The 14268-nt window shown below is 54.0% G+C and overlaps 2 protein-coding genes across 2 annotated transcripts; both read left to right on the top strand.

Moving 5' to 3' along the window:
• The first annotated feature begins 3411 nt into the window (after positions 1 to 3411).
• Ffar1 (free fatty acid receptor 1) lies at positions 3412 to 4314 on the top strand. Its single transcript, XM_026391302.2, has one exon. The coding sequence runs from the start codon at positions 3412 to 3414 to the stop codon at positions 4312 to 4314; it is 903 nt and encodes a 300-aa protein (XP_026247087.1).
• Positions 4315 to 8344: 4030 nt separating this feature from the next.
• Ffar3 (free fatty acid receptor 3) lies at positions 8345 to 9319 on the top strand. Its single transcript, XM_026391299.2, has one exon. The coding sequence runs from the start codon at positions 8345 to 8347 to the stop codon at positions 9317 to 9319; it is 975 nt and encodes a 324-aa protein (XP_026247084.1).
• Positions 9320 to 14268: the final 4949 nt, after the last annotated feature.

The raw sequence follows: 14268 nt of genomic DNA, 5'->3' as shown, positions 1-14268 counted from the left end.
GCCTCAGCCTCCCAAGCCGCTGGGATGACAGCCATGTGCTCTCACACCCGGCTTTTGTTTATATTTCTAGAAGAATATTCAAAAGGAAAAAAAAAGTGGGGGAAGCCGATTCATTACCCACAGCTATTCTAAGAAGGGGATCTACCAAGTTCTTTCACAACCCACAGTTTCGGAACCTCTCAAAGGCCAACTGCCAGGAGAAGCCTCACAGTTCTCCTGTCCTTCACTGTCACCCCACCAGTTCTCTGTTCCGGGACATACTTGTCAAAAGACAACACTTCGCAGTCGCTGTCCCCAGTCCCCTTGACGCTTCTCAGGTTGAGTTCTCTTCACCCACTTACCTGCTTACCAAAGGACTAAGACCCATTCTGCTCAGAAGGCTGGAACAGGTGGCGAACCAACCACCAACGTGATGGACATACAGTTCCTGGCACATAGTAGGTGCCACCTTCCTTTCGGGCCCCCCCTCCCATCTCCACTCATCAATGCATGGGTCCTCCCTTGCCTTAAGCCCTCTTTGTTGCTAGTTTGATTTCCTGTGAGCATCGTAGGACTTCGAGAACTGTTTAAATGAAAGAAGGAGCGTTTGGGGGTTTCTGTGCCCCCCCCATTAGGTCCAGGGTCATTTGACCATTCATTCATTCCTGCAGCAGACCTTCACTGAACACCAGCACAGAGGCGGTTGTTGGGGTGCAAACAAGACACACTTCCAGCCTTGGGGACTTTCCGTCTAGTCTAGGGACCCCAAAGCTTTTCGGGGCGGAGACACCTGGAGGGAGCTGACGGCAGCCCTGGGCCTCACCAAGCCTGGCTCAGGCTCCCTGGCAACCACCGGGAGCCTTCCCCCCTGTCCCTGAGCCCAGCTGCTGACATAAACCTACTTCATGACCCATTGACCATGAGATGGGACTGTCAACAGGCATTGTTGAGGCGTGAAGAGCAGGCGGCCAGGGACTCCAGAACACAGGCACCCCCACCCCCACCCCCGCCCCAGGTTGGGTTTTACCATCCTCCCAGTGCCCGGAGCCGCTGCAGGGTGCCACACAATGGACAAAGCAGCCCAGAATCTTTGCCCTCCTGAGGCCAGCCTTCTAGCAGAGGGGCCAGCAAACGTGATGTGGCAGAATCACAGAGGCTCAGGATTCACACAATGCAAGATGGATATGGAGGGGGAGAGGGGGTGGGTTTGGGGGGAGAGATGGAGGAAGGCCCGCTGAGGAGTGGCGCAGGGCAGCGGCCCCAGCAGCCAGGTGGTGGGGGGGCTAAGCAGAGATCTGGAAGACCCCACGTCTCCCCTAGAGCTCAGCTTTTCTCCTAAATAGTTGTCACAGGAGGTAAAATGGCACCCTTGATTCTTTTCTCCTTTCTGTCCGTTTCTCAGTATTTGCCAAAGATAAAATACTAAGCAGTCGGTGGCACGTTCTTCTCCATTCAAAGTGAGGCGCCTTGCCACAGATGCAGGATTGGAGAGGTGCAAGCAAGATGTGAGGTCTAAGCCAGGCACAGAGCCGCAGGCCTGTAATCCCAGCAGCTGTGAAGGCTGAGATGGGAGGATTGCAAGTTCAAAGCCAGCCTCAGCAACGGCCAGGCACTCAGCAACTCAGTGAGACCCTGTCTCTAAGTGAAATAAAAAAATAGGGCTGGGGATGCGGCTCAGTGGTCAAGTGCCCCTGAGTTCAATCCCCGGTACCCCCTCCAAAAAAAAAAAAAAAAAAGAATCTGAGGTCTAAAAAGGAAGTTGGATAATTCTTCTGGAGGGAGTTGTTGATGGGCTGAGAACCCCATGCTGCTCACCCCTGCAGCCTGGTGAGAGGACTCATTATTTGGACGGGGGATTTGGAAGGGGCAGAGTGGCCTGGTGACTACCACACACCCTTAGGAAAACTGAAGCTGAGAAGTTGAGGCAGAAAGAGCCAGAGGCAGATGAAGAGGTGCAGGCACGGTTGGAGAATCAGAGAGACTGAGAGCATTCTTTTCCACTGACCAGATGTGGACCACATTTGAGAGAGAGCCAGACTGGAGCCATTTTAAGTCTTGCTTAGGAGATCTTTCTGGAAAGTCAAGATGACCTCCATGGCAAGGTAAATGGCCAGGCATTTCCCCAAGGTTGAGAAAAGCAAGCTAAGCAACCTGCTGGAGGCACCTCCTGTCCCCAGGGAGCACCGTCCAATGTCCCTACCCAAGCAACCTGGGGAGGAATCGGCCTGGACATCCTCGCTGTCCAGAGAGGCTGAGCTGAGGCCACAGCCCAGTTACTCCAGTACCCACCACACAGACTCTGCTTGTCTCTTCTTTCTTCTCCTGCCTTTTACCAACACTGCAAAGGTCAGCAGCTGCTGTCATGAAGCTAGGGAGAGAAGGAGAGGGAGCATGCCCACAGCCAGGGTAAGCTCTCCCTCGGAATGAAGCTTTTGACATCCCAACATAAATTGCTGCACACCAATGGGTTGGTGACTAAAGTCACTTGGAATGAGCCAATAAGGCAGGGGCCTGGCCCAAGTGTTCCTCCTGCACTGGGGAAGATGTAGCCCCTGGGGCAGTTTGAGTTGGCAGTGGCTAGGCATAGAGCTGTCCTCTGGCGGACCCCCACGATCTCGGCTTCACATGCATCACTTGGAAAAAAGCCCCATCCTATCCTGGCTCCCTTCTTAGCCCCCGGCCTCTGGCAGTCCAGCCTCGCTCCAGCCTGGGATGCCCCATTAGCTGCTCAACCAAGCTGCTAGTGCCTGAGGCTAATGGCCCTGCCACCCCGCCCTCCTCTCTTCCAGCTCACTGCCCATCCTGGGCATCCTCCTGCAACCCAGTGAGGGGACTCCTGAGCCTCAGAGACATCTGGCAGTACCAAGAGGTGAGTCCCTCTTTCTGTGGCTCCTCTTCTCACCAGTGATCCCCCAGGTCCCCTGCCTGGGGTGTCCCCTGAGATCGGCTAAGTTCCTCCCCCATGACATGGGATCTGGCTTACCCTGGGCTCTCCCCTGGGGACCTCCTCTGCTCCCTGTAGCTCCTATCCAAGCCCAGGGTCCTCCCTCACCTCTGCACCTGCCCTGTGGGCTCCCCACTGGCAGGGAGTGAGCTTGGGAGTGGGACCCATCCCCAAGGAAGCCACTCTGACCTCTCTAAACCCCTTCTCTCCCCAGAGCCTAAGGGAGCCAGAGGCCGTGCATCCTCCGTGACTGCATGCCTGGCTGTTTCTTCCTGTTACCACACCGCTGTCCTCTTCTTTGCAAGAGGTGACAGGGTGGAAAGACAGCTGAGTCCTTGCTGCTGATCCTGGCTCCACGGCTGCCTGGCTGCCACCTCCTTCAGCGGCCTCGGTTTCCTCTGCCTCACCCCAGGCAGCACCGAAGCCAGCTCTCTGGTCGCGATCTGAAGACCAAGTGGGACCAAGCGGAGTGCAGGAGCGGCTGCCTCATGAACCTGCCTCCGCAGCTCTCCTTCGCCCTCTACGTGGCCGCCTTTGCCCTGGGCTTCCCGCTCAATGTCCTGGCCATCAGAAGCGCGGCTTCCCACGCCCGGCACCGCCTCACTCCCAGCCTGGTCTACGCCCTCCACCTGGGCTGCTCTGATCTCCTGCTGGCCATCTCTCTGCCCCTGAAGGCCGTGGAGGCCCTGGCCTTGGGGGCTTGGCCTCTGCCGGTCCAACTGTGCCCTGCCTTTTCCCTAGTCCACTTCGCCCCGCTCTACGCTGGCGGGGGCTTCCTGGCTGCTCTGAGCGCTGGCCGCTACCTGGGCGCAGCCTTCCCCCTGGGCTACCAAGCCCTCCGACGGCCGCGCTACTCCTGGGGCGTCTGTGTGGTGATATGGGCCCTCGTCCTGTGTCATCTGGGGCTGGTCTTTGGGTTGGAGGCTCCGGGAGGTTGGCTGGACAACACCACCAGCTCCCTGGGCATCAACAGAGTGGCCAACGGCTCCCCCATCTGCCTGGAGGCCTGGGACCCAGCATCTGCCGGCCCCGCCCGCCTCAGTCTCTCCCTCCTGCTCTTCTTTGTGCCCCTGATCATCACCGCGTTCTCTTACGTGGGCTGCCTCCGGGCCCTGGCCCATTCAGGCCTGAGCCACAGGCGGAAGGTCAGGGCAGCCTGGGTGGCCGGCGGGGCCCTGCTCACGCTGCTGCTCTGCTTGGGGCCCTACAACGCCTCCAACGTGGCCGGCTTCCTGCGCCCCGACATGGGGGCCCAGTGGCGAAAACTGGGGCTCATCACAGGGGCCTGGAGTGTGGTGCTCAATCCACTGGTGACTGGCTACCTGGGAGCAGGTCCTGGCCGCGGGACAGTGTGTGTGGCAAGAATGCAAGGAGGAACATTCCAGAAATAGCAGCTTCTGTTGGGAGAAAGGGGCTTCTCCAGGCTCCATGTCGGGGCTGCCCCATCAGAACTGCAGGGCAGCCTTGCCCGGAGCCATCCCCGGCGCCACCTGTGGGAAGAGCTAAGCCTGGAGAGGACAACACCCCGTCCAGAGAGAGGAGTGGAGGCCAGGGGCTGGCACCTCCACACGTCCGCTTGCCTCCTGCCTCTGCCCACCCCTCGCGTCCTTCCTGCCCACTAGGAGGATGACGTTTGGCTTCTAATCCGGAGGAACACCACCGTGCAATGCTACCCTGCAGCCATTTGTGAGGAAAGAACATTTTAATTTCTAAAGAAGAGATGGAGGCACTAGCCAAGATAACGAGGCTGCCATACCACTTACAGATCACAAGGGGGCAGCATTCGCACTATGAATGGGAAGCTGGCCCAGAAAAGATGCTTGGCGAGAAGGGGCCCAGGTCAGCCACCATGCCCAGTGCTTTATAATGAGGGTTGTCTCATTTTATCCTCACACAACCCTCCTACTACCTTTATTTGTTTTTAAGAGGCAGGGTCTGCTCTGTTGCCCAGGCTGACCTTGAACTCTGTGCTTGAACTCTGGTGCTCAACTGATCCTCCTGTCTCAGCCTCCCAAGAAGCTGGGACCAAGGTATATGCCACGGTGTCCACATCACACAACCCTTGGATTTAGCCAGGTGACTGCAGCACAGATGGGCAGGCTGTTCATTGCACAGGGGCGTCAGGCAGAGGGGACACACACTGACTACTAGCCCGTGCTGGGCTCACTAAGCCGTGTGCCTGCCTTGCTTCCAATCAAGGGAAGGAGCCTCTCATTTTAATTTCAACAAAGACACCACCCGCTCCTCCAGTAGCGCCCCTTGGTGCAGGGTGGCACTCCCCCAAAAGGGTGCCTTATCCTCTTTGGAAGGCCTGCATGGGGTAGCCTCTGTTGGGGCCAGGTGTATCACATCTTCATTTTGTGGGGCTAACAAACTTGCCCAAGGCTTATAGCAAGGAAGAGGGATGAGTCGGATGTGATCTTTCCAAGCAGGCTCCCCCGAGGGTCAGGGGAAAACCTGGAGTGTCAGGATAATACCTGTATTGGTGACCCATTTGGGGAAGCTGAAGGGTGGCCCCACAAGGGGGAAGACAGAGAAAAGTAGCCGTAGGAGACCTGGGCATCTGCTCTAATGAGGGGGAGGAATGGGAATCAAATTTGTTCGATAATGCCACCGATGTTCACAGAGCCCCTATGGGGCTGTGTGGCTGGCATGTACAAACTGGGCTCTCCCAATGGTCTCTTGGCATGCTTGAGTGTCTACAGGTGTCTAGAAGAGCGATGGGCACATCACAGGCACTCCATAAATGTTTGCTGAGTGAATGAATAAATGCTCATAATAGCTCTCCAAAGAATGTTCTAGAACCCCTATCTTACGAATATGGAAACAGGCTAGAGAGGTTAAATAAGTTTCTACCAAAGACAGAAATAAACTCAGTCCCTGTGCAGAGGGGACATCAGCAGATTTTAGTAAAAACCCCAACTCCAGCCCAGGAGGCCCCTCTGCCCACCCTCACAGTGCCAGGGACGGCCTTCTCCTCTCACTGCTCTGGGGCATCTGCGAGGTGCTGGGCCGCTGCTCCCAGCGACCCGTGCTTCTTCCCACTTCGGGGAGAATGCAGTTCCTGCCTGGTCCTGTGAGGCCCTGCAGGATTTGCCACAGTTTCCTCTGTTCACCTTGAGCCCAGGAGGTCGAGTTGTATATCAGCCATTCTTCTGGCATGTTCTCTGAGACGTCTCTCTGCATCTTTCTTTTTAAATTGATTCTTTTTAGTTAGACATAGCAGTAGGATGTATTTGACATAATTATACATGCATGGAATATATATCTTTTTTTTTGTGGGGATGGTACCAGGGACTGAACTCAGGGGCACTTGACCACTGAGCCACATCCCCAGCCCTATTTTGTGTTTTATTTAGAGACAAGATCTCACCGAGTTGCTTAGCGCCTCACTAAATTGCTGAGGCTGGCTTTGAACTCTTGATCCTCCTGTCTCAGCTTCCTGAGCTGCTGGGATGACGGGCGTGTGCCACCACATCCAGCATGGAATATATCTTGTTCTGATTCAAACTCCAGGACCTCCTCCTTCCCTTCCTGTTCCCCTCTCCCTTCTTTACCTCCCAGGTATTGATGTCTTCATCAAACTTCCCTCTTCGCTTGTCCTCCTCACCAGAAGTTAGGACACCACAACTAAAACTTTGTTCAGGGCTGTACCTTTAACTTGAGATATCATTGGCATATAAAAGTCACCCCTGCCAAGTCTCCAAGGCAATGGTCTTCAGTAAATTGACTTCAGGGTGCTCTCCTCACCCTGCTCCCCACCCCATAAGATCCCTCAAGCTCAATTAATTTACAATTAATTACAATTAATTTACAATTAATCCTTTCCTCCCTCAGCCCCCAGGCAACTGCTGATCTACTTTCTGTCTCTAAAAAAAGTCTCTCTTCTAGACGTTTCTTATAAATGGAATCACCTATGGTGCGGTCTCTTATGTCTGCTTGCCGCTCTCAGCGTGGTGGTTTTGAGGTTCACCCTGGCTCCAGTGTGTGGTTCATTCCTTGTCATCGCCAAATAGAACGCCATTCTGCGGATGTGCCCGTCTGTTTATCGGTTCACAGGTGGACGGACAGCCCGTGATGTTTCCACTCTTTGTAGGAACTTTCAGGAGCAAGCTTTTGTGCACAGGGGGCTCCATTTCTCCTAAGTAGATATCTGCAGTGGGACTGTGGGGCCTTAGGGTAACTTTTTAAGAAACTGCCAAATTGTTTTCCAAAGTGGCTGCACCTGCAACAGATGAGGGCCCTGGTTTCCTCCCCTGGGCTGCTCAGTGCTTGGAACTGTCTGACTTTTGGATGATAGTCACCCTAATGGGTGTGAAATGGCATCACATTGTGCTCCTTCAGTCTTTAAGTGAATAAATACATTATCTCTGAAGCCAGAGAGAACTGGACTTTGAACCCTGGTGGTCTTACTTAATGAGGTTTATGCCCTGGAGCAAGTCACTTCCCCGGGGAGAGGCTGAAGGATTTCACACAGTGAGATAAAGCAGGGATCCCCTGAGGAACAGAGGCCTGCTGTGGATCTCCTGCCCACCAGGATGAAGCCGGTAGCAGCCTGGCCACCTCTGTCACTTGGACCATCGTCTTCATCATCATCATCACCCTCCAGAGACAAGCCTGCATCATGACAGGGACAGTTCCAAGCTCCATTGGAGGCACCTGGCCTGTGCCCATGTTTTACTCGGTGACACGGTTTCTATAACCATCCCTGTTTTATAGATGAGAAAGGGGACACAGAAGGGGGACCCTTGCCCCAAATCACAAAGTTGGCGAGTCACAGAGCCAGTTCCAGAGCCCAGCCCTCCATCACCGCATCACACTTCCTGCCCTTACAAGGCAAACTGGAGAAGTGCCATTGCTAGAGAAAACAGACCAAAATCAAGTGGAAAAGAGGAGAGAGGACCACGGCGTCATGGGAGCATGGGCCTGGACGGGACATCCTGGCTGAGGCTGCTCAGGCTCAGGAGGAGGCCCGTGGTGGAATTTGCTCTTCTTCTTTGCATAGGGACACAGCCCTGGGGACAGAGCTCAAGGCATCTTTTGTGCTTCTGTTCCACAGTGAGTGACGTCACGGGCACTGCTAGGTCTTTAGCATTTCTGCCAGATACAGAGCTCAGAGCACTTGTTCTGGAGAGGAGAGCAAGGTGACGTGCAGCAGAGGGCTTGCATCTTCAAAGAAGCAGGTGAGCCCGGTGCTGGGAGAGCACCTGGATGCTTTCTGTGCTGGGGGAGTGACAGGAGAAAGGGCAGGTCCCCGAAGGCAGGCTGGCTGATCCTGCCTGGAAAAGTATGTGGGGCTGTGTGACAGTGGGGGTGGGGCTGGCACTGGTGACAGAGTTCCTGGCTGATGGGTGAGGGACAGAAAGACCCCTCCCTGGACTAGTGCACTCACCTCTCCCCCTCTTAGCAGTGGCTGTGACCATGGAGACAAGCCCAGACAGGTTCTTCTTCCCGGGAAACCACTGGCTGTACTTCTCTGTGTACCTCTTCTCCTTCCTTGTGGGGCTCCCACTCAACCTGATGGCCCTGGTGATCTTCGTGGGCAAGCTGCGGCGCCGCCCGGTGGCGGTGGACATTCTCCTGCTCAACATGACCCTCTCAGACCTGCTCCTGCTGCTCTTCCTGCCGTTCCGCATGGTGGAGGCGGCCAGTGGCATGCGCTGGCCGCTGCCCTTCATCCTCTGCCCCCTGTCCGGGTTCCTCTTCTTCACCAGCATCTATCTCACGTCCCTCTTCCTGGCAGCCGTGAGCACTGAGCGCTTCCTGAGCGTGGCCTACCCGATGTGGTACAAGACGCGGCCCAGGCTGGGCCAGGCTGCCCTGGTCAGTGGCATCTGCTGGCTCCTGGCGGCTTCTCACTGCAGCGTGGTCTACGTTGCTGAATTCTCTGGGGACCAATCCCACAGCCAGGGATCCAACGGGACCTGCTACCTGGAATTCCGGGAGGACCAGCTGGCCTTTTTGCTGCCCGTCCGGCTGGAGATGGCCGTGATCCTTTTTGGGGTGCCCCTGCTCATCAGTGGTTTCTGCTACAGTCGCCTCGTGTGGATCCTCAGCAGGGGGAGCAGCCGGCGCAGGCGCAGGAGGGTGGTGGGGCTCGTGGTGGCCACGCTGCTCAACTTCCTCGTGTGCTTTGGGCCCTACAACATGTCCCACGTGGTGGGCTACATCGAGGGTCAGAGCCCCACCTGGAGGAGTTACGTGCTGCTCCTCAGCACCCTGAATTCCTGTGTGGACCCCCTTGTCTACTATTTCTCATCATCTAGGTTCCAAGCCGATTTCAAGGAGCTGCTGGGGAGGCTGATGGGCGGCTGCAGCCCTTGGAGGCTGGAGGTTAGTGTGGAGCTGAAGGTCAAGGGTGGAGGAGAGGGGCAGGTGCAGGACTGTGCAACCTAGAGAGCAGGGACAGACTCCAGGAAGGCTAGGAAGCAGGTAGCCCCAAGGTCTGGGCTGAGCGTGTGGTCCTCTGGGGCAGGGAGGTGTAGCAGATCCATGTCCCCAGGGCAGGACCATGCCAAGCCTTGACAGGACGACTGGATGTGGCTCAGGGGCAGAGCAGACACCCTGCCCCCTTAGGGATGTGCTCACAGAAGCCAGCTCTTGATTTTTGCCTCTTCCGGTTCTCCCAAGTGCTCTGGATCTGACTCTGGGAAGTTGTCAGGATCAGAGACTTCTCTGGAAGAAAATGACCTCCCCCAGTGTCCCCCCTCCCTCCTCCTGGGCCCTGAGAGCAACAGGCCAATTCCTGTGTCTTTCTGAGGGAAAAGAAGGAAAGAGCAGTGCCCAGGGTCAGAGGGAGTGGCCAGGCGACAGGAGAAGAGAGAGGGAGGAGTTCACTCTTCAGGTTGGGAAGGGAGCAGACAGGGCCCCAGGGGTGGGGAGCAACCTGCCCCCCCAGGGTGGGCTGTACGGGAAAGTTCCCAGTGCTCAGAGAATTCAGATCTTCAGGGACGGTTTGTGAACCATGACAGAGAAAAGTCACCCAAATAAATTTGGTAGCGAGCAAAAGAGAATGGTCTTTCCTTATTCTCTTTTTTCTCACGTGGTGAATGGAAGCATCAACACCCAGACTCGAAAGGGAAAGAACTAGAAGACAGGATGCCTCTGGCCAAGGCTCTGGGTCAGGGAAAGAGAAATAATAGTGAACCCATCTTAGGAGGTGGCTGGATTCATTACTCCTCAATGGCCACACGGTGGGGACGACATTATCACCATTTGGCAGAGCAGGGAACCAGCCCAGAGAGGCCAAGGATTCCCCTGAGATGGCAGAGCTAGCCTAGAGCGTGACTGGAGGAGGACTGGAAGTTGGACTTTGTGACTCCCAAACCTAAACCCCCAGCCCACTCTGCATCCTTCCTTCAGCTGTGGGTCAGTCTGCAGTGACCTGGCTCAGGCAAACTTCCAAAGTTGGGGGACCCGGTATAATCAGGAAAAAGTAAACAGGCCCCAAGGAGTGACAAAATCAGAGGCAAAGCAGGTCTGCTCTCTGCAGGTCCATTCTCCTCCCAGGAAAGAAATACGTGCAAAAAAAAATAATAATAATTATAATTAATTAATTAAGGTCATTAGCACAGTTGACTTCAGAGGGTTTCAAACCTTCTAAAAAGCTGTTTTTGCTGAGATGTGGTCATCGTGCAAGTTTTCGCTCTGCACTGAGGGGTGACACATGGGAAACAGCTGGCCAGGCCTCCCTTCCCCGAAGGGCAACCAGAGAAACGCTGGCGGCTGTTTGTACTCAGTCTTATTGCCAACGCATTTATTGATCACCTACTGGGGGTAGATGGTTCAGCTCAGAACTTTAGGGATTTCAGCACCAATGTTAAAAATGTTCGCTTTCTTCCCGGGAGAATGAGGCCTGGGTGTGGGCGGGGGCTGGGTTTGGGTGGGGAGAGGAAGGTGTAGGTTGTCACCCGTGTGGCCCAGGGCATTCTGCCACAGCGGCTGCTAACAAGGTGATGCAAACCTGGGTCCACCTGGTTCTGAAAGAAATCAAAGGTGTCATGAGTCCTGTGACCCCTGAATGGATAAAGCTGGGAACAAGTTGAAGACCTTACATTCTGAAGAAAGTGGAGAAGAACAGGGGCGTGACTCCTTCCCCTGGGCTTCTGGCGAGGAGGTAGAGGCAGGGTCACTGGCTTTGCTTGCCCTCCACCCTCACCAGGCAGCCCCCCGACTGCGTCTGTGCCCGTGACGAACTCGGGTGCCGGGAGGTTCGGTCATCAGAGTTTGGGGCGATCGTCTGGGTGGTGTGAGAGGGTGTCGGGGCATTTTCCAGAACTCTCCAGAAGTTAAGGGAAAGGGGGCCACTCTGGGACGGAGGGTGGATTCTGGGCCATGTGAGTGGGGGAGGGAGAGTGGCAGAGAGATGACAGTGGAGTGTCCACAGGTGACAGCAGCAAAGCTTTCCTGCTGGTAGGGCAAACAGTGAATCGCCCTTGGGGGAGGGGACGCGGCAAGGGCGGAGGTTCTGGGGAGATGCTAATGTTACCATCCAGAGGAGCTGGGTTCTTTGTCTCTGCTCAGGGAAGAACTGAAAAGCTGGACACAGAGGTCGCAAGCTGGCTAACAGCCAAAGCCACAGTCATAGACTTCCCCAAGAGGAGGAGCCCTGGAGCCGGGAGTCCAGGGGGCAGCTTTGACCTGGGTGGCCTTTGGAATTTCCTCCTTTCCTATCTCCTGCCCTGGCCACAGGCTCCTCACTATTTTTGATTGGTGCCCCTCTCTCCATGCATCTGTTTTAGTTTTTCTATTGGATTCCCCACTTAAGGGAAGGAGTACAGAAGTGTGTGTCTGATTGGGTCCCCCGCTTGTGCCCCCAGCACTTTCATCAAGCAGGAAGCTGACCTCATCAGAAGACCCTCTCCATGCCCCTTCGTCTGGCCCTGCCCCTGGCCTCCTCACTGGCCACCTTGCCCTGGCTGCCTAAGCCCTTCTACATCTCCCTCACTCGGAGTCGATCCAGATTGGATCTCCCTAGACAGAGAGGACCCACATTCTAGCTTCGAGGAAGCTGGTTATATTTCTTTCTCCTGCTTGGGCTTTGCAGCAAACACACTGCATATCAGTTTATGTTTTATGGCCATTTGGAAGGACACAGATCTTCCAAGACTGCTTCCTCTTCCTAGGAACTGATTTCCTCCTTTTGGGGGATGCTATTGCTCTGCAGAAGGCAGGGGCTAGAGAAGCAGTCTCCACCAGGAGGCTGAGGAAGCCCATCTCACAGCCAACCCCGTGAGACCGCAGGGGAGCTCACACCCCCGGAGAAGTGGGGCCACCTCCCCAAAGGAAAGCCAGGGTTACTGCAGAATTGGAGATAAAGGTGGAGCCAGATGTAAACGGAGCAGTGTTTGCTGAGCTCAGAGCAAAGCCAGGATGTGGGTAAAGAGGCCAATGGGAGTCAGACTGAGAAGCTGACTCAGAGCCATATTTCTTTGTGAAATTCAAAATAAGGATAAAGATACAATCGGGGGTATGCAATTATCTCAAGCTCCAGCAGGTTGACAGGCTGCTTCTCTGAATCAGAGACTCAGGTTTCTATTTATATATAATTTTGTTAATTAACTATGCGCGCGTCTTTAAAGGTTTACAAGAGCTGCCCCCGGGGAAAATATCCTCCTTCGACCAAACCTCAGGCAGCGCAATCCAGAGGACAGAAGGGAGACAAGACATGACCCATCTCCATCCCAGATTTTATCGAGTCTGTTCTGCATGGGTTTCAGTGGGATGGCGTAGAGGTGGCCGCAGAGGTCTGACTCACCTGGAACCTTTTTCTTTTTTCTTTCTTTCTTTTTTTTTTTTCCTGCAGTGTTGGGGATTGAACCCAAGGCCCCTTGCATGCTAAGCATGTGCTCTACCACTGTGCTACATCCCCAGTCCCTATGGAAACCTTTTGTTGGGGGTGGGGGCGGATACTAAGGACACTTAACCACTGAGCCCCATCCCAGCCCTAATTTTGTGTTTTATTTAGAGACAGGGTCTCACTGAATTGCTTAGCGCCTTGATGTTGCTGAGGCTGGCTTTGAACTTACGATCCTCCTTCCTCAGCCTACCGAGCTGCTGGGATTACAGGTGTGTGCCACGGAGCCCAGCTCAAGTCCCATCTTTTTATTTTTTTTTTTAGTTTTGAGACAGGATCTTGTTAAGTTGCTTATACAGCCTCCCTAAATTGCTGAGGTTGACTTTGAACTTACAATCCTCCTACCTTAGCTTCCTAAGCTGCTGGGATTACAGGTGTGCCCCACTGTGCCTGGCCATCACAGCTTTTATTTACCTATAAAAATGATTTATTTGTTCTTTTTAGTTATACATGACAGGAGAAAGTATTTTGACATATTAAATATACGGGATGTCTAACTTCCCACTTTTGTGGTTGTGTATGAAGTGGAGTTACACTGGTGGTGTATTCATATCAGAACATAGGAAAGTTAGGTCTGATCATTCCACTGTCCTTCCTGTTCCCATCCCCTGTCCCTACCCCTCATTCACCTTTGTCTAATCCAATGAACTTCTAATCGCCTGCCCCACTGTGTGTTAGCATCCACCTATCAGAGAGAACATTCAGCCCTTGGTTTTTTGAGACTGGCTTATTTCACTTAGCAGGATAGTGTCCAGTTCCAGCCATTCACTGGCAAATGCCATAATTTTGTTCTTCTTTATGATTGAGTAATATTCCATTGTGTATATGTACCACAGTTTCTTTATCCATTCATCTGTCGAAGGGCACTCAGGTTGTTTCCACAGTTGAGCTATTGTGAATTGAGCTGTTATAAACATGGATGTGGCTGCATCATTGTAGTGATACCTGCCTTTTCTATTTCTATGAACAACATTGGAATTTTAATAGGTATTACATTAAATCTGTATAGTGCTTTTGGTATATGGCCGTTTTCATCGTATTAATTCTGTCTATCCAAGAACATGGGAGATCTTTCCTTAGTGTTCTGTAGTTTTCCACTGTAGAGGTCTTTCACCTCTTTTGTTGGATCGATTCCCAAATATTTTATTTTATCTGAGGCTATCGTGAATGCCTCAGCCTCCCAGCTTCGACAGCACTGGGGAGGTGACGGGGAATTAGAAGTCACCAAGTGTGACCAGGTACCCAGGAAGGCTACCCACAAAGTTATTAAAAACCCGCAGAGATGGCTCAACCCATCCCGACTGAAGACTGTGAATGGCCAGATCCTCGCCGGTTTCCTGTCTGACAACCTCTGACTGTTCAACCTCCCTGCATCCGAAGAGGGCAGAGCAGGAACCGGGGGTGGGTGGGCGCTGCCTTGTCCCCTGGCTCACGGTGACCTGAGCCTGGGGAGGATTCTGCAAAGGGCCTCCAGGTCTGTGTGAGTGCC

Source organism: Urocitellus parryii, chromosome 15 (genome assembly GCF_045843805.1).
Source record: "Urocitellus parryii isolate mUroPar1 chromosome 15, mUroPar1.hap1, whole genome shotgun sequence".
NCBI classification, from domain to species: domain Eukaryota; kingdom Metazoa; phylum Chordata; class Mammalia; order Rodentia; family Sciuridae; genus Urocitellus; species Urocitellus parryii.
The sequence above is the reverse complement of the archived record's forward strand: the minus strand, read 5'-3'. Positions and strand labels throughout refer to the sequence as shown.

What these genes read in the sequence shown, in the direction of transcription:
- Ffar1 (XM_026391302.2), top strand. Translation starts at nt 3,412, where the DNA reads ATGAACCTGCCTCCGCAGCTCTCCTTCGCCCTCTACGTGGCCGCCTTT.
- Ffar3 (XM_026391299.2), top strand. Translation starts at nt 8,345, where the DNA reads ATGGAGACAAGCCCAGACAGGTTCTTCTTCCCGGGAAACCACTGGCTG.